Source organism: Gouania willdenowi, chromosome 3, assembly GCF_900634775.1.
Source record: "Gouania willdenowi chromosome 3, fGouWil2.1, whole genome shotgun sequence".
Lineage (NCBI taxonomy): Eukaryota > Metazoa > Chordata > Actinopteri > Blenniiformes > Gobiesocidae > Gouania > Gouania willdenowi.
The window spans coordinates 42,015,901-42,042,479 of record NC_041046.1 but is presented as its reverse complement, the minus strand read 5'-3'; the positions used below and the strand labels follow the sequence as shown (position 1 = coordinate 42,042,479).

The 26,579-nt window shown below is 36.9% G+C and overlaps 3 protein-coding genes across 7 annotated transcripts in view; all 3 read right to left on the bottom strand.

The window, feature by feature from the left end:
• The window catches only part of LOC114460647 (golgin subfamily B member 1), a 49,140-nt gene extending 34,812 nt beyond the window's left edge, over positions 1-14,328 (bottom strand). For 4 of the 5 annotated variants that reach the window (XM_028442559.1, XM_028442594.1, XM_028442578.1 and 1 more), the window contains exons 1-10: positions 14,171-14,328; positions 8,436-8,496; positions 6,655-6,810; positions 4,528-4,665; positions 3,413-3,526; positions 2,658-2,813; positions 1,443-1,622; positions 1,248-1,370; positions 1,038-1,151; positions 128-425 (exon numbers count right to left, since the gene is read on the bottom strand). In XM_028442559.1, coding sequence (XP_028298360.1) covers positions 128-425; positions 1,038-1,151; positions 1,248-1,370; positions 1,443-1,622; positions 2,658-2,813; positions 3,413-3,526; positions 4,528-4,665; positions 6,655-6,810; positions 8,436-8,483 — 1,327 coding nt within the window. In that variant the 5' untranslated portion in view covers positions 8,484-8,496; positions 14,171-14,328. The remainder of the gene's footprint in view (positions 1-127; positions 426-1,037; positions 1,152-1,247; positions 1,371-1,442; positions 1,623-2,657; positions 2,814-3,412; positions 3,527-4,527; positions 4,666-6,654; positions 6,811-8,435; positions 8,497-14,170) is intronic. The other variant, XM_028442569.1, reaches the window with a different exon arrangement.
• A 3,496-nt stretch (positions 14,329-17,824) lies between these two features.
• On the bottom strand, positions 17,825-20,394 carry guca1g (guanylate cyclase activator 1g). The gene is made up of 4 exons (XM_028442901.1): positions 20,200-20,394; positions 19,981-20,130; positions 19,128-19,224; positions 17,825-17,946 (listed from the first exon to the last, which is right to left on the bottom strand). The coding sequence occupies exons 1-4, from the start codon at positions 20,392-20,394 to the stop codon at positions 17,825-17,827; spliced, it is 564 nt and encodes a 187-aa protein (XP_028298702.1).
• Positions 20,395-23,265: 2,871 nt separating this feature from the next.
• Positions 23,266-26,579, bottom strand: LOC114461018 (retinal cone rhodopsin-sensitive cGMP 3',5'-cyclic phosphodiesterase subunit gamma-like). The gene is made up of 4 exons (XM_028442903.1): positions 26,438-26,579; positions 24,819-24,930; positions 24,706-24,743; positions 23,266-23,609 (listed from the first exon to the last, which is right to left on the bottom strand). The coding sequence occupies exons 2-4, from the start codon at positions 24,920-24,922 to the stop codon at positions 23,533-23,535; spliced, it is 219 nt and encodes a 72-aa protein (XP_028298704.1). The 5' UTR covers positions 24,923-24,930; positions 26,438-26,579; the 3' UTR covers positions 23,266-23,532.

Here is a 26,579-nt window from a genome sequence, read left to right as displayed (position 1 = left end):
CTAAAAACTGGATCGTCGCATGTAGCCACTAAACAAATCAAAGAAAAATGCTCCTCCCTGTTGTTCATCCTGTTCTAGGAATTTCAAATTAAACTGCGTTGCCTCATGATGAGTATGGTAAACCAACCTTGGAGCTCAGTGATATCCAGCACAGAGACTGACTCCGCCCTCTCTTCCCTCTCTGATTGGTGCTGACCATTATCAGACAACGCAGAGGTTCTTCTCAGCTGCTCCAGCTGGTCCCGGAGCTCCTGCTGCGTTTGCTCCATGTGCAGCTGGTGCTGCTCGGACAGACGCGTCACCTCACCCTGATGCTTCTCCATCAGGTCACGGAGCTGCGCCCTCATCACATGCTTCTCTGCCTCCATCTTGGATGCCAGACTCTCACGTTCCACCTGAAGGCGACGCAGCCGCTCCATCAGCTCCTGCATGATGAGATAAGATGAGCTAACGACTTTACAGCCAAATAAAACTACTAGTTCCTCTATACAGTGATGGCTTTAAAGGAATCTGCTTTTTAAGCAATTTAGTAGCTTTTTAGGTCAAAATGACAACGTGCTAATCAGGAAATGTTAAAGATGTCGATGTAAACCTCTTGTTTACCAAAAGAGAATAAAAACAGATTTTGTTTCGGGTCACAACTGTTTTTAATCATTACATTTATTTTTTTAAATCCTTTTTTTGTCTTATTCTGTCATTTTGTAACTTTTTGGAGTAATTAACAGCATTGTTGTTTCTGTGTGTGTTTTCGATTCATTTTGTACGTTTCAGTAGTCCTTTTATGTGTTTTTCTGTCATTTTGTGTATTTTTCAAATCCATTTTTGTCTTATTCTGTCATTTTGTAACTTTTAGGAGTCATTTACAGCATTCTTGTTGTTTCTTTGTGTGTTTTTTTATTCATTTTGTATGTTTTGGTTGTCTTTATGTGTATTTTTCTGTCATTTTGTGTGTTTTTGCATTCATTTTGTGTCGTAGTCTGTCATTTTGTGTGTGAGGCTCCACAGTACAGGAGTGTGGGAGAAGCTCCATATCCTACCCTTATCTGATCGTCTCTGGAGTCCACCTCTCCCTGGAAAACATCGATGACCTGTGTTTTACCTCTCAGCACCTCCTCCTTCTCATGCAGCTTCTGTTTCAGAGCTTTCAGGAGCTGAGAAGGAAAAATACACCACACGACAAACTAGTCACTTTAAAACTCATAACACCAATACTAACATTCAAGCAGCCTCTGAGACGGTGACGTTACCTGCTCCAAGTCGGCACTGGCGTCTGATTTGGCAGCGAGCCTAAAGAGCTCCTGTTCATGCATCTGGTTGACCTCCATCAGCTGGTTGTCTTTCTGAATGATGATGTCTTTGAAGGTCTGGATCTGTGGGGCCAGTACATGGTTAGTTAGTCCTCTTGCTACAAGTATGTAGCAGCTCCTGCTGGTCACACCTACGTTCTGCTTGTACATGTTCTCCTTCTGCGTGAATTGCTCCTGCTCTGAGCTCAGCAGCTCCTTCAGGCTGTCATTCTGCTCCTGCAGTAAACTGTGATGCTCCTCAGACTCCCCAACCTTCTTAGTGAGGCTCTCCACCAGCAGCTGCAGGTCCTTCAACGAACCTTCATCGTCTGCAGCCTGAGGAGAGATCGGCAGCATTCATAACAACGAAAAAGCTTTCTCATATTGTTGTGTTTGTGTATTGAATGTTGTAGTCGTACTTTGTGATGCCATGATTATTGTACGCTGTTGATGCTTTACTTTCTTTACGTGACTTTGTTCAGATTGTTGTCATTGCTGATGCGGCCCTAGGTCTAATTTTGTGCAGCTTTCAAAGTACGGGTAAACGCATAAAATGACTCCAAAAACACAAGATGACAACAAATATACACATAAATAATAGAAAAAGATACAAAATGAAAACAAAAATACACAAATTGACAGAAAAAAATGCATAAAATACAAGATGACAACAAAAATACAAAAAATATATAGAAAAAACAGAAAAAAGTGCAAAATTACTCAAAGTACAAGATGATGACAAACACATAACAGAAAAATATACCAAAATACACACAAAAAACAAACAACAGATGACAAAAGAAATACAACAAATGACAGAAAATTTTCACAAAATTTGTTCAAAAATGCAAAACAAAAAAATAAACAAACATAAGATGTCAAAAAAATACAGAACATTTCCAGAAAAATGACAACAATAATACACATGCCCAAGACAAATTTCTCCTGAAGGAAATAAATGAAGACACTTTGACTTTGAGAGTGACTCTCAAAACAAAATAAGTCAACTAACACCGACAAAAAAAAAAAAACATTTAAAAAAAAAAAAAATACACAAAATGACAACACAAATGCACAAAACAAAAACGGGGGGGAAAAAAACAGATTAGTCAGTGTTCTAAATGTGGACATAAATGTTGATTCTATGGCCCTTAGATCCGAAAAAATGCATGTTTTTGTGATGAACACTGTGATAAATGTTCCACTGTTGTAACAGTGACAGTTGCCATGCTGCAGTAGCTGATACAGTTACAGTATCACTCTAGTTGCTGGTTTGTTATCATCAGTATTTTTGAGGTGGTTTTAAAAGGTCATGGCTGTGTGGATTGGAAGACTATGGTTGCTATGGTGACATGACATGTATAGTGAGACCTTGAGCTGTAGCACAGATGAGATTGGCTGATCTCCTGCCAGAGCCGTCTGCAGGTGGACGATGTACGCCTCTTTCTCTGCCAGCTTCCTGTCCTTCTCTGTCAGCATCACATCCATCTCCTCCCCGCGCTGGCGCCGGGACTCCAGCTCCAGTTTCTACAAGAGGTTAGATATGGTTACAAACTGCACAAAACTGTACATTTTTAGTTTGATCGGATGAATACTTTTTGAGATATGGACAACTCAGTGAGGGGGGGGGGGGGGGTGTCAATTTTTGAGTCCTTATTTTTCTTCCATTTTCAGCTTCCAATATCTCAGGAACTACATCACATGGGAAACTGAAATTTGGCATAGTAATACAGCTCCACCTACTCTCTCAGAATATACAAAAATATCTGCTATACATTCTAGCTGGTGGACATGCCAGCCCCTCAAAATGTGAAAAAAAGGTTTGGGTCTGGAACATGTTTGGTCCTTCAGTAAACAACTTATAATATGCCTCAGCTCTCTGTAATATGATCAGATTAGAGCTATGAACATAGACTGTTCACATCACTAATGATTAGTCACATATAAGCATTGGTTCTTGGGTGAAACGCTCTGGAAATATGAAAAAACTATTCCGAATGACTCAACAGTGACCCCAAAATAAACTGTGAATTACTAAATCCATTTTTATCCCCGAAAACAAAATAAACAGCTTAGAGGAATGAATGTGATTCTGTTGTACATGACGGATAAAATGACTCATCCACCTTGTTCTCCAGCTCCTGGTTTCTCTGAGCCACCTGCTGCTCCAGCTCCTCCACCTTTTTCTTCAGCAGAACGATCTTACCTCGACTGGCCTGCTCTGCTCCATCAGACGTGCCCTGAGGAAAATAATAAAGACACAGATACACACACAGACACACAGGTAAAAGGAAAGTTTATTTAGCATTAAAGCAAACTAACAGGAAAAGACATAAGTGAGTATACCTTACAAATGTCCGTATTATAGCAGAATCAAACTCCTTTGACAAGTATTCAACAAAAACAAAGCTGAATTATTCACTGAAATTACAAATTTCCAAATGGTTTGAATTTTCTGTCACATGACACAGAATGCATAGCTCTTGTATAAATACTATTTTTAGCATTCAAAAACCAAATATAAGTAGGTAGTAGCTGTTTTCAGTAGCATATGCTGCAAGCAACTTCATTTTGTTATTAAAAAAACTATTGTCATGAATAAATATGACGTGTTTTGCCTAACGTAAGTAGAAGTAATTTACTTTGTTTACACAAGGAATGATTGCTGATGTTACATAATTATGTTTGCATTACATGATGGATTCTTTGAAGCATTAATATTAATTCACAAAATTGCAACGTTTTAATTTTAGTGAAGTTGGTACACATTCAGAGCCATAAATGCAATGGGACTATTATAATTTAAATAATAATTTCTTCCGGTGTTTCAGTTTTCGGCCTTTGTTTTCTCATTTTAATTTTTTTGTTTCGACCAACAATTTTCATTTCAGTGTATCCGTAGTTAATTCCATTACAGAAACTAGTTCATCTATGAAATTTGGTGTGGGGGAAAAATGTTGGTGTTGGTTATCGGCCAAATGAGGTGTAATATATCAGCATATCTGCCAAAAATCCAATATCATGCATCTCTAATTTAAATTTAATTTAATTTGGGATAAAGAGCTAAAACATTGTAACATTTGTCGTTTTGCATATGAAGGATTCTCACCCCGTTCACTTTTTAGAAACAAAGAAAAAATGTTACAAAGCATTTCCACATCCCAATAAACCAGTTACTTTAAACACACATGACCTTTGACCTGTGCTAACCCTGTAATGATGGTGGAAATCCTTATCATACCTTCTTGCCGTGTGTGGGCGTGGCCGGGCCGCCCTGTTGCTTCCTCAGCTCTTCCAGCTGTGTGTTCAGGGACGTCACTTTGGCCTTGTTCTGAAGACGCAGTTTGGACAGTTTGGCCTCGCACGCCTCCTTCTCCACCTTAGCAACAGGAAAAAAATAAATATATATATATATATATATATATATATATATAATTTCAGCTCAACTACCAGCACCGTGCACGGATATCAGCTGCACATTTACAACATGAGGTTGAAAAGACAACATGTTGGCCTGCGAGGAAGCTGAAGCTCCGTTTGTAGTAAAGAGGCTGAGTCATGCGTTGCATTCCTAAAGTTATTACTGTGATAGTTCCAAAGGTTTAATTATTAACAGGATTTGTCAGTCCTGTCAGTGGCTGATGCATAAACAACCCTTTGCGGTGAAGCGAGAGCAAAGAAACTGTATTAGCAAAAGGATCATTAGTTTTACACTGACAGGTTTCCTACAGCTTTAGTCAAATTAAATTCAAGACTTTTTAAGACTTGTTATTGCTATTTCAAATTAAATTTAAGACCAACTCCACAGTAAACATAATTGGGGTGGGGAAAAAAACATCACATCAATTACATAAGCTTAGGGTACATTTTTTCTAGTGTCTAGTGCAGACGTGCAACTGGCAGCTTCCAAAGTAACGATACAAAATAACAGGAAAAAACACACAAAAAAAACCAGACTGAAATAATCTAAATCACTCTAATAGCACAAGATGACTACAAAATAGCCAGAAATCTATAAAACAACAAAAATACGAAAAATTAAAACCATTAAGAAAAATCTTTGTTAGACGCAATTTACATTAAATTTACATTTCCACATGTTTATACATTTTTTTCCCTAAAAACAAATCTTACCATTTATTTTGAAATGTGAGACTAATTACAATCATAAAATCATACTTATTAATTATGTGTTAAAATTTAAGACTTTTGAAACAATGATTTAAGACATTTTAATGACAATTAAGGGCTTATTCTGAAGACTTTTTAAGGATCCGCGAGAACCCTGAATGAGGGCACCTGAAAATTCACAGAGTTGTACACATTTCAATGGGAATTTAAGCTCGGGAATTATGGGAATATTATTAATATATAAAGTTAACTCCAATAATTAATTCCCAAAATTCTTATTATTCTTAATATTTCAAAAAATGGACATTTTTACAGCTTTCTGAATTTTGTTCTCATGCGAACAATTGGAGTTAATGCAAAAATTTCATTTTTAAACATCACTTTTACACTGATGGAGCCAATGAATCACTGTTAAAAACAAATTACCAACATCTTCATGCTGTCTAGATGCAAGCTGTAAATGTTTTCATTTTTGTCATAACAGATTTTTTGACAACTGTTTAGTGCTTTTAAATGCTAACAGCTGCTATCTTGTACACTGGTCAATTAGCTATTAGCTCAGAGCGCTGAACATGTCACACAAACTAAATAAGTATGTAGTGCATTCACATTAGATAGTATGAAAGATTGAGTACATACTACAGGTATATGGGCACATTTTTTAAGTATACACAAACTAAATAAGTATGTAGTGCATTCACATTAGATAGTATGAAAGATTGAGTATATACTACAGGTATATGGGCACATTTTTTAAGTATGCACGGTGGCCACACTAGTCATGTTTTCTGAACTTTCAAAGGTGGAAAATCAACATCATAGTTCATACTTAGTATATAGTAGACAGTATATACTCATTGAGTTTGTAGTGCGTTAGTGTGACATTACTAACAGGCTTGGTGTTGAACATTGTGGGTTCCAGCTTCAGCTAATGCAACACTTCTATTATTTCCTAAAATTGTGCGTCTGGCCCAAAATATTGCTGCATTATTTAATTAATTATCATCATGACTTTTTTGCTCAAGTCTTTATTAAAATATTGTCTCACATGTGTAATGACAATACAGTCAATGTTAGTCTCTTTTTGAATTAGTGTCTTTTTTAATATGCACTTTTATACTAATGCACCTTTTATTCTGACAGACTTTTACCATACCTTATGTTGTTTTTATGATAACTTTAAAGTGGACTTGAATGTTGGGGCTGATTGTGTTTTCTGCCTGGATACAGTGCTCACCTTCAGCTGGTCATCTTTAGAGCGCAGCACTGCATCCTTTTCTCTGATCAGCTCTTTCAGCTGAGACACCAGCTGCTCTGTTTGGCTCAGCCTCTCTGCCAGCTCCTCCACAGCCACCTCTCTGATTGGAGCAGCAGGGTGGGCGGAGCCTGGGCCCTACAGGGAGAAACCAGGGATGGAGTGAGGCGTCACTGTGGTGGCTTTGATTCTTCTCTGCACGTTAACTTCAATCTTGATGTCACAAAACTGTTGGCGTTCAGTTTTGCGTCACGTTTTCTAATCAGTTTTTGGCAGTTGTCCAGTTCTAGATACCGGTAATTGAATTTCAGTGCCATATTTTCTGAACACGCTGATTATTTATTCATGAGAGGATTGTGGGTTCTCCTCACCAATACATGTGAACAACTGGATTCATTTGGTACTAGTTTAGCACCAATACTTGTTTTAATTAGAAGAAAAATGGGTTAAAAGTGGCCAAAAATGGTGGAAAAAGTGGTAAAATGAGATTTTAAAAACCACAGAAATTGGTTCAAAGTTGAAAATAAGAGTGGCCAAAAACGGACAAAAAAAGTGGTAAAGAGGGTTCAGAGTGTCATTATTGGCTTAAAAGTGGCAAAGATTGTGTGTGTGTGTGTGTGTGTGTGTGTTAAATTTTCAAAAATAAGCATGAAATATGGTCAAAAGAGGTTAAATGTGACAATAATGGCTCAAAATATTTAACATTAGGTGGAAAAGTGGTGGAAATGGTTTATAAGTGCTGAGAATGTTTTGAAAGTGGAAAAAATTGACAAAAAAGGCAATAAAATTATAAAAGGATTTATAAAAGGATCAAAAAATATAGAAAGAAAAAGTGCTGAATATAGGTGTTAAAAAACGCTGAGTCACAAATGGGAAAATGACTTGGAAGGGGACGAAATCTGATGATAATAAAATATTTAAGTATGTCAAGCGCTTGCATATATCGTGCCTAGCCGACTCTCTTTACCATCTGATGTTGTTCTTTCACTCGACTAATAATAATAATATTAATAATCCTTTATTGATCACCGCAATTAATTATGGCTGCCACTAGTGGTGTCCAGATCTGATACTGATACTGGATTTGTCCCCCCCCATTCATTTTTTATTTACTTTATTCAATTATAGAATACTGTAGATATTATGTTGAAGGTTAAAATGTATGTAACCAATTGATTAATAATAAATGAGTCAGTTTTTCTCATCCCTACTGTTGCTGATTATTGTTCTCTGTTTGAGTAACATCACTTGATCAAGCCTTTTCTAACATTCCACACTACAAAATAAGTCATTATAATCATAAGTCATAAGAGGCCCTCAGTCTAAGTTTGTACATAATGAACCCAAAAAATGCACAACTGCAACAAAAACTGCAACTGAAACACGCAAAATGACTCAAACAACGCACGTAACAGCTTTAAAAACACACAAAACAACAAAAATAGACCTTACGCCCCCCAAAATGACAAAACGACTCCAAAAATAACAAAATGACTCCAAAAATAACAAAATGACTCCAAAAAAAACAAAATGACTCCAAAAAACACACAATGATTCTAAAAACACACAAAACTGCAACAAAAACACAGGTAAATGACCAAAAAAAATACATAGAACTGTAATAAAAATACACAGACCAACAAAAAAAACTTTTCTGTATTAATGATCCAATAGGTTGTTATTCTAAATTAAGACATGAATGAGTGAAAATCACTTAATTGCTTTACATCCTGGTGACACAAGCTAAACAAACATGTACTTACTCCAACGCCCGGCTCGCCCCCCTCCTCTGCAGAAAACCATTTCAGCATGGTTTCACTTCACCTGGAACACAAATGCATTTAATCAATACAAAAAGGTTCATTTCTCAATGATCAGTTTGTGCCATGGAAGCATCGACTGTTGAAGGAGGAAAGAGACGAGTGTTGGATTATTTATGAGACCTGACTCACATAACACTGACACGGACAAACCTCTCCCTCCTTTTATTCTAAATTTATACCACTGATAATAAAATACTTCAATCCATCTGTAATGTCAATTTAGACATTTTCTCATCAGATAAATGCCTCATAGATTAATAAATCAGCGATGTAAAAGGTTGTAATTATTGTTCAAAAGTGTTTCAATCTCCACTGTAAATTGACATTGTTGGAAAAGTTTGGTGCATTGCATTGTGGAATGTGAAGTCCTGTAGACAGCTGCATAAAGTAGTTTTTACTTTGGACACCACTGTGACTCAGCAGCAGCTTTGAAATATTTACAAGTGTCGTTGCATATCAGATAAGGCTCTGAGGACAACAGTAATGTGGCCGTAGTGTGAGAGTGCTGGGACACTGGCCAAGCACAAGATTAAACATCAGCAAAAGACCTTTTCTTTCTGTGTGCGTGTGTGAGCAGGGTTCATTCCAGCGCTGTTTAGCGTAGGGGCCCCCAACGTTGTCATTTTTCTCCCCTACGGCGCGATGGCGCCCCCTACGTTCAGTTTTCAGCAACGTGGGGGATTTTCTCTTGTTTTTTCCTATTTTAATCGGTACCGTCTCATAATTGTTGCACACTTGGACACAAAAGAGACTCCGAGATGTGCATGTGTTGTTTTAACTCTCTTTTTAATCTGAATAACCCAGAAACACATACATCAGCCGCACCGTCTATTTAATACAGGCGATTTGCTCGGATGCTCCCGTCTTCACCTGAGGACCCCTGCAGCCACTTAGCTGCCCCCGATGCTGCCTGTGTGCACTGTCCAATATTTATATGTAACAGTGTAGCTTCAACCAGACGTAGTGCACATGAAGCTGAAACGTGTTGAGCCTTAAAGAGACATTGGCTTCATTCTGTTCTTTGGGGCCAGTGTCATGTACCGAGTGTGCATCATACTGAGATCGTATATGCGCATTACCGGAAAATTAATTTTTGCTAAAAAAAATAATTAAATTTTATTTATTTTTGTTTTCAAAGTGAACAGACACGTGTTTTATTTGTTTACTGGACTAGGTTAGGGTTATAATCTCAGTACGGTCCGTGTGTGTGTGTGTGTGTGTGTGTGTGTGTGTGTGTGTGTGTGTGTGTGTGTGTGTCCTTCGCGCGCCATCTGCGTGGGGGGGGGGGTGTGTGTGTTCCAATATTACTGCAGGTCCCACATAATACTTCATTTAAGTGTGAAAAGCACGTATTGGAATCAGTCTTTTGAATAAAATGTTATGTTGTCTACAGTGTGTCTGAGTATTTATTAGTGAAGGACCTATACCAAGCATGAGTAACTCTCTAATTACTTTCATCATCACCAATTCAATAAATAACTTTTAGCTTTTAAGTAAGGCTGGAACAAAGATTAAGAAAAAACAAAAAACTGTAGGTTTACTTCACTAAGTATGGTCCTCAGAGAGTTATACAGTTTGAAATTATCTGCGGCGGTGGCGCTCGCTTGCAGAAAAAAAATCCTGGCAAGAACCCTGGTGTGTGTGTGTGTGTGTGTGTGTGTGTGTGTGTGTGTATAAAACCAGGCCGACTGGTGCTGCTGGTGTTTGGTATGGCCGGATTCCTTCTCCAATAACAGATACAATGAGCTTATGTGTCCTTGAAGCTCCTTTAAACTCAGTGATTCAACAATCCCTCACCTAGACTTTATCATACTTTTCATTTAAATTTAAATTTCGCGCGCGCGCACGCACGCACGCACGCACGCACGCACACACACGTAAAAGGAGTTTATTTTTTGTTGGATAAGCACTTTCTGTATTAGCATTTGGAATTTTCAGTTTAAGAAAATGTGAGTGGAGTGAGTGTGTTACTTTAAGTTGTTATTTTCATGTGAATGAAGAATTAAATCATGCACTTTTTTCAGTGAGCTAGGCTTATGTGTTTTCAACATAAATCTTAAATTCTGTTGATTCAGGAAGGACACCATGACAGGCTGCCGGCTCCCACAACCTTCTTATTCTTTATTGAACGCTACCTCTGACTCTGAATGCATTATTTTGTACTTTTATATCCTTACTTGAACTTTATTTTGGAATTTTGAGTTGAATAGCAATAAACATATATTGCAATGTTAAAGCTGATATCTGGAGTTTCTGACAGATCTATGTTTATGTAAGATTCTTTTGAAATGCAAAAAAAAATACATAACTAGTCTTTTACTATGGTCTACTGACTGTGGTCATTCATATACATTAATGTATATAAGTCCCGCCTTCGTCCTATAGACCCCTATACAAACGGAAATGATCGCAGAGAGCATCCAGCCAATAGGCTTCGACTTCCTGTTTTTGAGTCTGTCAATCAAAGTGAATGTGGAACTGTGCACAGAAACAAGGCAAACAGGTAAATATGATTTTGGCTCTTACTTGACCCATAGACCTATATCACTGTGACCCTATTACGTTCCGCGTACAGAAAAGTAGAGGCGTGGCTTCTGGTAGATTGCAGAGGCAGTAGGAGGAAGTGGAGATGTTGAGGGCATGACATTGAGACGTCCTCTCAGAAACTCCGGATAGCAGCTTTAAGGAATTCATGTTTTTTCCTTTTCATTTTAGAAATGTAAATCAACATGTATAAATTACGTCAATTAATGGGGAGATAATCGATAATCGAATCGAATCAAACTGGAAAAATGAATTGTTAGATTAATCGATGCATCAAAAAAATAATCTCTAGATTAATCATTTAAAAAATAATCGTTTATCCCAGCCCTAGCACATACCAATATATAAAAGGGGCCCATACCCCATACGTGTCACGGGGGCGCCAGGGGTGCCCATTTTTTCAAATGGCTACTCCTCCATTAGTTCTTGTTAGATCAGGATGTAGTTTGGTATGAATACTCTATGAATGAATATGATGAGACGCTCGGAGCCCTATTTATTTATTTTTTTTTTTTTAATGGGGTCCAGGGGCCAACCCCCCCATTTCCTGTAATTACCAAATTTATGGGAACATAGTCATGTAATATATCGTTTCAAAGGTAATCCAACATAGATTACTATTATGCCTTGCAAAATTTGATTAGGGGCCCGAGGGCCCACCCCCTTCTTTTGACAATTTCCATTAAATTCGTTTTCTCATTCATTTGTGAGTCAAATATTGCGACAGTTGGTGGTACTGAATCATTGACACATACCAATATACGAATGGGGCCTATTACTCTGTATGTGCCACGGAGGCGCTAGGGGGCCACATTTTTTTCATACTCGGCGGAACCAAGTAGGGATGTAACAATTTACTCAACTCCCATTACGCTTCGATTCACAATACAATTCTCTCACGATTTATTTTACAAAATGAGACTGTAGACAAATGATGACTGAAAAATATTCCTGTATATTTTTTTAACAGTTTTTGTCTTGTCCGTTATTTTCTCACCTCTTTCATTCTCCATCTTGGGGAAACCAAAATGCTTCTACACCTCTGACTTAAAGGGGACATATTATGCTATTTTTCCACCCATCTCCATTTGTTCTAAGAACTCCAAAAACATAGTATTGGTTTACTTTCCCAAACCCGCCTGTTTTCTGGAGTTTTAGTCCTATGAAAAGTCACATTTCTGACCAATTCTGAAACCGGGCTGTTTAAGTGGGCGTGTCTATGCACACGGACTCCACACAACAGCTGATCACTAGTGACTTTCTTTTGCTATCCACACACTCTTCTTACTGTTTTCAGCCAAAAAATTACACATTACAGTAAACACATGGCTATTTAAGCGGCTATTGTGATCGTGAGTCAGAAATGCGCCGTGCAGCTACGTTGCTTTATTGTCATCATCTCATGTAGAAAGTACAGGAATAATCCATTCAAGATAATGGTTCACTCTTTTATGCAGTCGCAGCGGTTGCATTATATCACAAACACAGGGTTGCCATTTTTGTGGTTTGTGTTTGGGCTGTTTTTATTGGAATGGGCGGGTTCTAAGATGATCTGATCTGGCAACAATTTTCCTTGTGACATCACAAATGTAGAGTATTTGAAACGGAGCAATTTTCTCTGTGTTATAAGACTTACACAGACCACAAACAAACGACTGGATAGTTTTATTTCATATTTTGTGTGCTGGTGAACACTCAAGGTACCTCATATGTGATTAAAAAAAACTGCAAAAGTAGATTTTTTATCACATGTCCTCTTTAAAACATGGTGGTGCGTCCTGAATTTCAATTTCTTGCTCCGCAGCTGCCATCATGACGCTTGCTCCACACACTGTAAATGACAGGCTAGCCTACAACCAATCGTTGTTCTCTCCTGGCGCAGACGCTCACGTCATGTGTGAGTGATGTAGTTCAAACAAGAGAAAGATAAAATAGATAGAGCGCCCTCTGCTGTTTAAAAAAGTACTGCAATTAAATTTTCAAAGTACAGTATCAATATGAACCATGACACTTATTAATTGATTTTTAACTGCCTCACGATTAATTTTTACATCTCTAGAAATGAGTCATTTGACTGAATTCTCAGGAACATAGTTCGTGCTATTCGGTGCAGAGACATTCACATTCCGAGGGCCCGGTCGTAGTTCATCCGGGCTTGTTGTTAGAGCGATGACCTAAATTGCATTCATGTTATTCTTTTTTAAGTTACAGTATTTAATAATCTGGGTCAAGCCATAATTCCTGCTTCTGATTTGTCACCTATAAAACTGATGTGTTAGCTCGTCAGCTATGATGACATTTAAGAGATCATCATAGTGTGATTCGATTCCCCCAGTGGTGGTAAATCTTTCTAAATATAAAGCTAGAAGCACAATGTTATACATTTACACATTACAGTACAGTGCAGTGGCATAGTCAGCATCACATGTAGAATGATGATTATTACATATACACGACAGACAGCAGAGAAGGAAAAGGACAGCAATGGATACAAAAATTTAGAAGTCAGTCAGTCAGTGTGTGTGTGTGTGTGTGTGTGTGTGTGTGTGTGTGTGTGAGAGAGAGAAAGAGATATTCAAGTTTCAAACATTATTTTAGATATTTAAAAACAAAAATATACGTCCATTTGTGATGAACAGATCATGATCTCTGTGGTGCACAAACTGATATTCCCTTTATCAACACAGGTACAAACAGTGCATTTGTTGCAACTGAAATAAAACGATGCACAACGCAACAACCATTAAAACACAACCCTGTCCCCAGTGTAGTGTCATTCACCTGTGGAAAAGAGGCCTGTGTAGGCTGTATTCTAGTCAAATCAAGCAGCTACAGCTATAGCAGCTGAAGCTAATCCTATCCCAGGTGTTCCGGTTCAACTGGTTTCCATGTCAAGCGCTGACCTCGCTCAAACTGCCACGGTGGTTAAAGCAGGAGGTCAGAGAAGGTAAGAAAAGAAAGTAAAGGCTTTAATGACCCTGATAAATGTCGTCGGCCAGAAATCCCCAAAGCAGTCAGTCAGCAGCTAAGGAGGGAGCTAGTTGATCCGTAACACCGGCTAACTTTGCAGTGGCTGCTACACTGAGGAGCTAACATTGCTAGTGTGGTAGTTCGGCTTCGATGTTGCTTACCGGCTTCACGTCTTCATAAAGAAGCGCTCTGGGTCATTGCTCCAGTAAAAAGAAACATTAAACAATAAATAATTACATGTTAATCCACTGGGCAACGACAGAAGGGACCGGGACGAGCAGGATGGTTAAACATTTGTCAACACACAGCTGCTACGTAAGTGCTGCCGACTCCGCAGTAACGGAAGCCGTGATTGGCTGTTCCCAAAGTGTCTAAATGACGTCATTAGAAAACTTCTATGAATGGAATGTGTAAGAAATTACCTTAGATTTATTCATAAAAAATATGTTTAAAATGACTTTAAATGTATTCAAATTTATTTCCTGCACTATTTTAGTTATATTATAGTCCTGTATGATATTTACAAGTATTTCTATTTTTATTTCCTTCAAAATATTCATTCAAGCCTTGCCCGATTATGCACATTTTATGGAATATCATGCGCTGAATCCGTATATGTCATTAACCCATATTTTAAATGTGAGAAATTATGAACCCTGAGATAGAAATTTATTTTTTATATTAATATTAACCTTCTTATATTTGGTGATTTTCATATCCACAAATCCAGGCTTGGGGATTATTCAATTACATTATATAAAGTATAATATTTAAAAAAAAAAAATTGTATTTTCAAAATTTTGAGAAAAAAAAACCATGTTGAATGTCACATTTAAACGATGCATTTTAACTATTTATTATTAATGTCTTTTTCATTTCAAATTTACTAATTGTCTCCCTCTTCTGATGTCTGTATTTAGTTTTTTATATGTATCAATTTTATTTTTATGATGTTTATAGAATCACTTAAATTCTTAGTTAATTTATTTTACAATGCTTTCTATGCAGTGTTTTGCATGTTCTTTATGTTGGTACTTTTTATATTTTGATCAACACTCAGCTTTAGTTCACGAGAAAATCTAGAGAGTAGTTTGGATATTAGATTGAAAATATAATAATTCAATTCAATTCAACTTTATTTATATTGCGCAAATTACAACAAAGTCATCTCAAAGTGCTTAACAAAAAATAGAGTCCATAGTGAAAAAGAAAGAGCCCAACAAGATCCACATGAACAAGCATTTAGTGACAGTGGGAAGAAAAAACTCCAGCGGAACCAGGTTCAGAAGTGGCAGCCATCCGCTTCGACTGGACAAACAGAATATGTTAGGAGGATAGACCATCAGAGTGTTCCAGAATAGTTGAGCCGTGAACCATTGATCAGGAACCACCAGCTCCAACATCAAAACACCTGAAACTGAAGAGAGAGCGGAGAGCGAGGAGAAGGCACAGACTGCAGGAAAAATATGAAACACTATGATACACTCGTTCCTAGTGGTTAGGTTATTATTAAACGTCTTGCCTCATCCTCCATGCTCTGAAATGCTACCACTACAGACGAGGTTTCATCTTGTACTGGTCGCACGTAATGATATATGGGGTGGACATCAGTGTAAATGGTGTGAAACAGTGTGAGCAGTATGAAGGGTTATGCAACGAGGGACAGAAGTGGGGGGTTGTCTACAACCCGGCACATGTGTCTGACTGGGCATCATCCCATTGCAGCCAATTAGAGCTATGTGTGGATGGTGGATCGTGCTTGAATATAATGTTGGTGTTCTACTATATAATCTTAGTTTTTACTTCCTATTTTAGGTTTATGGCTTTGTTCCTAGTGGTTAGGTTAACGCTATTATACGGTAAACGCTTTAGTAAATAAGAAGGTTTTGAGTTTACTTTAAAGGTGGAGAGGGTAGCAGCCTCCTGTACTAAGACTAGGAGCTGGTTCCAAAGGGGAGGAGCCTGGTAGATGAACGCTCTGCCTCCTGTTCTACTTCTAGACACGTTAGGAACTTCCAGAAGACCAGCAAACAAAGAGGAGTGATGTGCCTTGACGATAGGGCACTAACAGGTCTCTAAGATATACAGGAGCTTGATCATGTAGAGCTTTGTATGCTAACAGGAGGATTTTAAACTCTATTCTAGATTTTACAGGAAGCCAATGAAGGGAAACCAACACTGGAGAAATATGCTCTCTCCTGTTAGTACCTGTTAGTATTCTAGCTGCAGCATTCTGAATTCATTGGAGACGTTTTTGGTATAAACTGGGTAAAGCACATTGTGCTACATTTCTAACTGAAAGGTTCTATTTATATAAAAATGGATTGATTGCATGGGATTGAACGATGCGTTGCTCAGTCAGGCTTATCAACACTCGGCTCTCAGTTTGTGTTTAAGAAATCACTGAGATTGGAAACATTTTGTGTGACCAACAAAAGAAGGTGAAGAAGTGAAGACAGTCATGTAAAATAAAAAAACAATTTATTTTTTACAAAAGGAAAACACAATAGAATATCATGACAGAGCATTTCTTTCACCTGACAGTTTAAAAAATAAAAATAAATTAAAAAAAAAATACATATAATAAAATGCTGTGATGGTTATGAGGTTTGACTTTCCAATATCTAAAAATGTAATTATATATATACATACTGTATATCCAGGAAAAGTCCCATTGAGGTTAAAAACCTCTTTTTCAAGGGAGACCTGCAGAAGTTACACTCACAACACTAATAAATAATAATAATAATCAATTCGTTCTTCCAAGACTAGTTTGATTAAGTTAAGATAATTTTATATCAAATAAGTAAGGAATAGATTAGTTAGGATAGGTTAAGTTAAGATAATTTTATATCAAATAAGTAATGAATAGATTAGTTAGGATAGGTTAAGTTAAGATAATTTTATATCAAATAAGTAAGGAATAGATTAGTTAGGATAGGTTAAGTTAAGATAATTTTATATCAAATAAGTAAGGAATAGATTAGTTAGGATAGGTTAAGTTAAGATAATTTTATATCAAGAAGGGTTACAATTGTTCGAATGAGTTAAAATAAAATTGGATCAAAAAAGTATGGATTAGATATATTAGGATAAAACTATTTACGGCAGATAAAGTTAAGATAATAACCTTAACCCTAATAAGTTAAGATAAGATAAGTTAGGGTAAAAAAAGTAAGGATAAGATAAGAAGAATAGAACAATACAAAATAATAACCAGGTTCTTCCAGCCCACTAAGGTAGCTTAGCATGTAGCTAAGCTATGAAAACCGCCTTCATTAAAAATTCAAAGTGAGTTTAAAGTTTCAAAAGAGTGAGAGATACACAACAGCATCGTCAGCATATCAAAGAGAGTGCGTTCTACTCATGTAAAGTAAATGTGTTGATTCAAAAACATCAAAAATGTCTTGATAATGCTGAATGAAATGTTTTATTTTGGCTACTAGTTTGTATGATGATAGAATAAATATGTTCAACCAATAAATAATAACAAAATAAATCATATCTTACAGATAAATGTTTATAAAGCTTATTATATAACTTTAATATTTTGGGTATATTTACATTTCCTATGGCCACTGTTCTTCATCTAAAAACAAGAGTGGAGGTAAAATGGATTAAATGAGCTGCCATGCTCCCTCCCCAGGTCATTAGGAGTGACCTTTAAACCTGCAGCGCTGCAGCAGTAGAGGAGATGTACTCCACTCCACCTCAAAATCCGCCAAAGCTCCAAAGGACGCAGCCACGCAGGCGATCCTTCAAAAACCAAAGTGTGGTGGCCTTTCCTTCCACGGCCTCCTGGCTTTGGATGAAGATCAGGGCAGCATCCCGCAGTTCTGCACCACCCAGTCGGTAACGTTAATGTCCAGCTTCAGCTGCTTCATCACCCATTCGTCTTTCTGTGCTCCTTCTAAGAACTCTGAGAGTGTTAACTGACCTGTGAGGCAGGAAGACACACATGACTCACCAATGTATTCATCACAGGGATATCAATAAAAAAAACCAAAAATTGATTCCTTCGTCACAGTTTGTCAAACATGTCAAGCTCCACAAGCGCTTGTTTAAAGTGCAAGTTGTGAAGCAAAACAATGCACTAGTAAAGCTTTGAGTTTTTACTAGTAACACATTTTAAGTCTACTAGTTTTATTACCAGCACATAATCATCTACTAGTAGACGACTACTACTAATAAACTATTTTGCTTTATGAGCAAGGTCTACTTGGGCACTAATGCAGCAAAAAGCTTTACCAGTAGAACTAAACTTGTGTTCACTAGTACTACTAGTGCACTTCAAATCTCACTAGTAGTATTAGTAAACAGTCTACTAGTAGACTAGTACGAGTAAAGCCAAAAGATTCACAAGTAGTTGGTACCTGACTGGTAGACCTCGTTTAAATCAAGTAGGATAGATTAGAAGCAAATCCAGAATGTGACATTACAAAGTATTGAGATTCACTTTTGTTATTGACCAAATGCTTATTTTCCACCATAATTTGCAAATAAATTGAGGTATACCTATGATGTATGATGAAAATTACAGGCCTCGCTCATGTTTTTAAGTTGGAGTACTTGCATATTGGTGGCTGACTAAATACTTATTTGCCCCACTGTATATTGCTTAGGCCTAGATGTACTCCAAATTTGAGCACATAAGCATGTAATTGATATTTACGTTTATACTCAAACAGATTTACATCATTTGTAACTTCTAAATCACCTCTCCTTCCAATTGGTAAAGGTTACAGTGAACAGTCTTTCAGTTGATTTGTCTCTGTCATTTGGTTTGAACATTCTTTTATCAGTAAAAGGACTCAGCTTCAGTTGTTGGAGATGTAAGGGTTACTATTGACCTCTAGTGGCTCGTGTAACTATGACAACAGCAGGGAAGTAGGAGCATGTGGCATTTGTAGCCTCCTATTGTTTTTGTTAGACTGTTAAATTTCTTGCATTCATGTTTTTTTTTTTTTTTTTTTGATGATATGTAATAAAAGTGAAGGACAGTGGTTCTTAAAGACTGATACCATTTCATATATTATTTGTTATCATTTGTTACAGAAGCTTCTAAAGTCAAATTTTTTTCATCTAAGATATGTGTGGGTCGGTTTTTTTGGCACTCACCATCTTGGTTCTGGTCGACCAGTTCAAATATCCGGTCACAGATCTGTGTCGGCGTCATGTTCATGTTTGACGTCTGGGAGTTGATTTTGTGAATAATCTGCATGAGATCCAAGAAACAAGACAGTGATCAGACACACTGTCACACTCAACACATCAACCGTTCAGTCAGTCGGTCTTCCTCTAGTCCATGGTTGTGGGTCACTAAACCTAATCCCTGCAATGTGCAGTGAATATCGAGGGCTTGTCAGGACAGTTCGCCAAAGACTGCAATCATGAAAGTAATACGTTGTTTATGTCCGACAGCCGACAAGTGGCCAATTAAATCTTCCACCTGGGACAAAATGTTCTGTTTAAAATTGCTGTGGGAAAATATCACCTAATTCTTGACAAGTAAATCTGATCATGTGGGTCTGTGAGCCACTTTACTGGCTCCCACTAAAGAGATTATAGCGAAGTAAAGATTTTCCTCTTTAAGAATAACTATCTGCTCTTACACAACAACACCCTGTGAGCCCACGTGCCCCCTGGCCTTAATCCAATAGAGGTCACCTCTTCAACACATTTGCACACAAAGAAATGCATATCAACGAATGTTTTCAGGCTGCAAATGCATCACAAAAAACTTGACTTGTTGTGTTTCACTTCAAGATGTTTCACCTCTGGTCCAAGAAGCTTTTCAAAAGTCTAGAGAGAAAGTTCCCCACATCAAGGGCCAGTACATCTTGAAGCTGACACTGAGATGTAGAAACACTATCGACTGTCCCAGTCCTCACCCAGTCTACTCACAGAAATCCCAAAGCGAAAGACAAACTCTAGATTGTTCCAATAGTGCAGATTTCAGTAGTCTTCTTACCCGTATGAGTCGCTTCACCTCGTGACGATCCAACTTGCCATTACCGTCCTTGTCGTACATCTTGAAGGACCACTTCAGACGATCTTCAAGGTTTCCGCGCAAGATCAAGTTCAGCGCTGCCACATATTCCAAGAAATCCAGAGCGTTGTCCTGTGAAAAGACAGAAAATCCTTCAGTGATTGATTTTAGATCAAAGTCGAGGTGATACAAATCGTTTACATTATTGGTGTCAAAGGAGTGGAATATGGTCTCGATGTAGAGGGACTCCTCTGCTGAGCTGCTCGGGACACCAAAGATCCTCTTGAACTCATGGAGGTGTAAAGCGCCGCTCGGGCACTCCTTCATGAAAGAGATGCACAGCTCCTGGACCTGAGCCAGGTCCATCTCCTCGTTTCGGCTCTTTTCCTGACCCATGTTTTGGTGTTTTCTGATCGGTGAAAAATGCTGGTTGGTAGCTGCGAGTGTATGAACGCTGTTTGCTCCAGGGACCACAGGTCAATAATCCACCAATGTAGAAAGCAGCTCTCAGAGCAACTGTGGGCGTGGCTACAATCACTCTGGTTAATCCCATTAGACATTATATTTGTAGTTAGAGACAGTCTTTTTAAGGTAAGCCAGCTTGACCTGGTAAGGTAAGAGACAGTCTTAGACAAAGGCCCCCAGAACTGACAGGTGGGAGATCCATTCATCCATCCATTCATTTATCCATCCAACCATTCATCTATCTTTTCTATTAATAATTCATCCATCCATCCATCCATCCATTCTATTAATAATCCATCCATCCATCCATCTATTCATTCTTTCATCCATCCATTCTATTACTGATACATCCATTCTAATACTAATCCATCCATCCATCTATCCATTTTATTATTAATGCATCCATTTGTTGATCCAACCATCCATCTATTAATCCATCCATGCATCCATTATACCATTCTATTATGAATACATTTATTTATTAATCCATCTACCCCATCCATCTATTATTCATCCATTCTATTAATCATCCATCCATCCTTCCATTTGTTACCATCTTCATCCATCCATCATCCATCCATCCATGAATCCACCCATCCATCCATTTATTAATCCATCCATGCATCCATTCTATTATTAATAGTTCCAGCCATTTATTAATCCATTTTAGTATTAATTCATCCATCCCCATTCATCCATCGATCCATCCATCTATTAATCCATCCATCCATCCATCCATCCATCCATCCATCCATCCATCGATCAATTCATCCATCTATTTATTAATCCATTCATGTTGTATCCATCCATCCAACCATCCTCCAGCCATCGATTTATTAATAAATCCATCCATTAATCTTCCATCCATTATTTCATTAAGATAAGATATGTAGAGGAAATAGGAAATCATTTACACTCAAGCAGTTTTGATCTGTGCTTTCTGTGAGATGTTTCCTCGCTGCCTGAGCTTGTCTTAAAGTGATACACAATCAATCCATCGATGCACTCGATGAGGGGTTCTCAACTGGTCTCACCCTGGGACCCACATTTTGCCAGTCATCTATCGCGACCCACTTTTTTTTTTAAGAATTCATCCAACCAAATGTAGTTTTTCAAAGATTGCTCTTGAAAACACACATATATAATCTTTTTTAAAACATAAATGTATATATTTTCCTGTGCAGCATGAATTTCACAACATGCCTGTCAAAAAGAAACTTTTCTTTCAGAATAAAAGACAAGCCCAACATGAGACATTAAGTAGGATATTTATTTATTTTTGACCAGCTGTCCACGACCCACCCAGTACAGGTCCACAACCCACTTTTGGGTCCCGACCCACCAGTTGAGAATCGCTGCGAGATTATCACTCTAAGGCTGAAGAATACACATTTGATACAAATTTGTATCAGAAATGTCTTTGGTGTCATTTAAATTGACCTTGTCCTTCAAACACATGTATTATCCCTTTATATAGGGCGTTGCCATTTCGAAGATTTCAGCCAATCAGCGTTCACGTAACATGTCACGATTACTCTTTGAGTTTCTGCTCCCGCTGAAAGTCTGCGCTGAAATCCCATTTTAATCTCATGTTTTAGTGCTAAGACCAAGTCATTTTTAAATCGATGGTGTCAAAATATACATTTAGTTCAGCAGTTCTTTGGGCTTTACTTGTACAGTTTTTAGTTTAGCAGTTTTTAACATTAATCTGTCCTATAAACATATGTAAAGTAATGGAAGTTACAGACAATATCCAATCTTTAAATTTCCTGGAGTTTGTGACCAGTTGTTATTTAATTTAGGAAAACTTCTTGGAATAATTTCAATAAAATTGTAGGATTTTGGAAAAGATAAAGAATTCTTTCTCAACAATTTGCGATTAAAAATGACTGCCATCATTTGATAAAAGCGTGGGAAAACTGTGAGCCCTGGCAAATGCTGTGGAAAATCAATTGGATTTATGAACTGAGATATGTAACTAAATTATTTGGTATTTTTACACAAAGTCATGTTTTCTGTGATTCCGACTTTACCCTGCGAGCCAAATTTGATTCTCTAAAGGCCTGGATTTGGCCCCCGGGCCTTGAGTTTGACACATGTGCTTTAAATGGAGTAAATCCAAATGTTACAGAAAAGCTGAAATTCCTGAAAACCTAAGGCCTTCTTTTTTCTCTCTGCGTATGACTGAGATGGACATTTTTGGTCATGTTGTTGTTGATGTAATGTATTTGTTGATGATTTGAAATGTTTTTACTGATCATTTTCAATGTTTTTTGCTGCTGATTTTAATGTTGTTATTGATTTTAAGCGGTTGAATGTTTTCTGTTGCACTATTTGATCATGTAAAGCACATTTAGTTGCCTTGTGGATACAATGCACTATACAAATACTGTACATTTGCCTTGCCTAAGAAATGTTTCCTCCAGGGCCCCCTAGTGACTATGCAGTACATTAAAGGTGTCAGCACTAACATTTGAAAATGACATATTTCTATCTTAACATAAATTCCAGTTATTTTATATTAAGATTAGTGTACAAATGATAATGAATTCATAAATTTTTGTGTACTTTATGATATATTATTGTCTAAACTGCTAAACTGTTATTCAGCTCCCCTGTTTTTAGGATTTCTCAAAGTTCCACAGAAACAATGGATTGTCTTCATTCAGTTACAAAACATAGACATGTTTTCTTTAGTGATATTTTTTTATTAAATTAACAAATGCTGAAATGCACAGAAACATTTGCATCACATACTGATGAATCAAACTAAAAGATGGAAAAACCAGAAGAAACCAAATATGCTTTAAAGATAACCTTTATATACTACAGAGAAAATACAATCCAAGCCTTAAAGAAGTGATCGTTTGCTACAGATTTGATGGATCTATTATAGTTTTTTAAAATTATTGTTAGCTAAAATAGCTAAAATAGTAAAATGGGGGATATTAGGGGATCCAGGCTAAGGGTAGAAAACCTCATGATGGTTTCCATGGAGATGGCAGCACATTCCTTATCCTCACAAACATGATGACATCACATCCATCAACCCATCCAACCCAGTAACATCTAAACAATGCCAAACTGGGCCAGGTCGCTCAGCTCCATGTCACCAAACGCATCCCAAGGACAGACCACATTAGCATCTGCAGGAGAGAAAGAAGAAAATAAATGAAAAGGCTTTAAAGAGGATAAATAGATTCATTTCATTTCATTTGATAATTAGTTTTATGCTGAAAACTCTATATCTAAGATCAAATTCACCATGTTTTAAAATGTGTTTGATTTGTGGACATTTTTTATTTTATTTTATTTTTTTGTTACTGTTGCTTATTATTGTTATTGAAACTGAACCCAAAATGGTCCAAATTTCAATGCCATAAATGTATAAATATCAAATTAGAGAAATATTTGTTGAAAGTGCTTCAAAAATAATAATCTTAAATCATCTGTAAAAAAAAATTAAGTAAATAGTTGAAATCCAAATTATTTAAGTTGTTGAAGTATTTACCAAGTTAGATTTCTTAGAAATAACCTTTTTTTCTTATTCACACATAATGATTAGGGCTGGGCGATATGGACCAAAATTTATATCTCAATATTTTTACTCAAAATGGCAACATACAATACAAAACTTGATATTTTTAACTCAATAATGTCTGACCAGAAAGACAATTATAGGTCAAATTTGATGATGCACAAAAAATGCACCTTTTTACTTTGGTTTTATGTACACTGTTATTTTATATTTTGTTTTGTTTGAATTGTTGGTCTTATAGTATATACAGTATCTGTTGTCACTTTGTACACTACTTTATCCCCTATTCCTGGGTTTTTAAAGTGCTTTGTAAATAAAGTTGGATTGCATGAAAAATGCCACACAGGCACATTTATGAACAAACAGCTGCACAATATGTGAAACTTTTGGCTTTTTCTCCCATAAGGGACAGCACGTGTGAGTGAGTTCTGTAGTGTGGCTTGTTTAAGGGAAGGTCTGGATTAGGACGCACTCAGAAATCCATCTAACTGTGCCTTTCATGCTGTTCTGAGAAGTAGTGAGAGCATAGACTTCAAGCGAGTTTTTAACTACAAAATAAGCTAAAAAAAATAGATTGATATAGGCGATATTATAATTTTCTATATCGCAAAAATAGAAAACTCGTTATATCTTGAATGTCAATATATTGCCCAGGCCTAATAATTATTTTGTTATTAATGTGAGCCTTTACGGTGTTGTCTTACCTCCGAGTCCGTCCATCCCTGGGACGTCACTTTCAAAGCTTGAGGAGTAAAAGAGAACAACAGTCAGAAATCAGATATCATTTATGAATGCTGTTTAATAGTGACATTCTCACCCTTTCTGTCCAGCTTTGGGCGCCTTGCTCTTAAACTGACGAGTTTCCTTCTGCTTGAACTTTGGTGGCATCACCTTCGCTCCCTCGGCCTTTGCTGTGTTCATCTTGAAGTCTTTAGGAAACAGAAAATAGATTCATTAAGTCAGCTCCATTACTTAAACGTATAAATCCAACATATTATGCTTCTCAACCTGATGATACAGGTCAGGAATTAGAGGTGAGGATCAATGACGTGTTGTGAGATTAAAACTAAGATCATAATCTAATGTTCACACAGCATAATGAGCCTGAACCTGCTGTTAACCTGTTGACTCTACAGCAACGTGATTCCCATGATAAGATCATCCTCAGCTGTATGTTTATCTTAGAAAATATGGTTAATGACACTTTTATTTTATGCTTTATATTATTAAATATACAACTTATTAGTTTTATAATCTTGTATGAAGAAGGTTCTGCTGTCTTTTCAGTTTTTAAAGCTGCGCTGTGTAAAAAAAACCAAAACAAAAACAGACTGAATTTGGACTGGTAGCTTTACCCACAATTCCCTGCTTGCAGAGCTCAAAACAAGCTTTTTCATTTTCTTAACACATAAAACCATAAAAGTTTTTCTTTCGTTAAAACAATATGACACAGAATATTCCCTCATGTTTTGAGACATTACACGCAATTTTTCCACCGTAAACAGGCGGGAGAAAAAAAAACCTGGAAATGTGCAAATCAGGTGCAAAAATGTTGCTACAAATTCTCACGATATGACAGAACTCAGCTCCTGAAGTGGAAATAGCTACACGACACTAAATAAACCCTCATCTGCATGTTTTTGGCACAATATCACACATTTCCACCATATTTTTCATAGCAACACATGTTGTCTAATGTCTAGCAAAATTAGATAGATCTCCCGCTACGTAATCTCATGTGATTTGGTTTCGTTGCACTGCAACAGCAGAAAAAGGTCAAATTAATAACAATAGTTCAATAAATAAATCGGATTAAGCATGTTTGATTGATTTTGGGAACTTTAATATCCAGATCACAAATGGAAATTAGCTTTTAAAATAAAGTCTGGTACAAACATCTCTGTTTTTTATAGCTTAATGTATTTGTCCTGTATTAATACATGAATAGTTAGATATTAGGGAAAGCTGATGAAACAGAAACAAAATGAAAATGAGCAAAACTGATGCAGAAAAGGCAGGGAATGAACAAACATTCCATTTTGAAATGGAAAAATCCATTTCAAAATGGAAAAATCACCTCATTTTAGAGAGGTTTAATTATTTAATGTTCCTTTTTTGATTATGTGCACCTTTAAGACTTTGGTTAAACAGTTAAACAGGGGAGTAATGAGAAAGGTATTTAATGGTTTAATAATTACATTCTGATTATGAGATCATAAAAAGGTAAAAAAAAAAAAAAAGATTCAAATCCACTGTTCAAATTTCATAATGTAATGTTGCAGTCACATGTCCTCAGCTGTTAGAAATACACCTCCTAAAAAACCCTCCGAAGTTCATTCCTGCAACATCAACTATACAAACCCTCCTCTCCTCAGTTCAAATATGACTTTAAAACCTTATTTTCTAAAAAACCGCTCCATGCTGTGAATCACTTACTTGTTAAGTTGGCTGACTGCAGGTCAGAGAAGTTTGTCTGATAGACGAAGCCAAAAAAGCTGCTGCGAGACAAAGAGAAGCTCTTTCTTCTTACAGATTCTCTTTTCTTCCGTCACAGCGTCCACACACAGCTTTTATAGCC

What these genes read in the sequence shown, in the direction of transcription:
- guca1g (XM_028442901.1), bottom strand. Translation starts at nt 20,394, where the DNA reads ATGGGTCAGGAAAAGAGCCGAAACGAGGAGATGGACCTGGCTCAGGTC. An exon ending in AGGTGAAGCGACTCATACGG is followed by an intron (nt 19,225 to 19,980) that starts GTAAGAAGACTA and finishes GATCTCATGCAG; the next exon opens with ATTATTCACAAAATCAACTC. An exon ending in GGTCGACCAGAACCAAGATG is followed by an intron (nt 17,947 to 19,127) that starts GTGAGTGCCAAA and finishes CCTGCCTCACAG; the next exon opens with GTCAGTTAACACTCTCAGAG.
- LOC114461018 (XM_028442903.1), bottom strand. Translation starts at nt 24,922, where the DNA reads ATGAACACAGCAAAGGCCGAGGGAGCGAAGGTGATGCCACCAAAGTTC. An exon ending in CCCAAAGCTGGACAGAAAGG is followed by an intron (nt 24,744 to 24,818) that starts GTGAGAATGTCA and finishes TTACTCCTCAAG; the next exon opens with CTTTGAAAGTGACGTCCCAG. An exon ending in AGGGATGGACGGACTCGGAG is followed by an intron (nt 23,610 to 24,705) that starts GTAAGACAACAC and finishes TCTCTCCTGCAG; the next exon opens with ATGCTAATGTGGTCTGTCCT.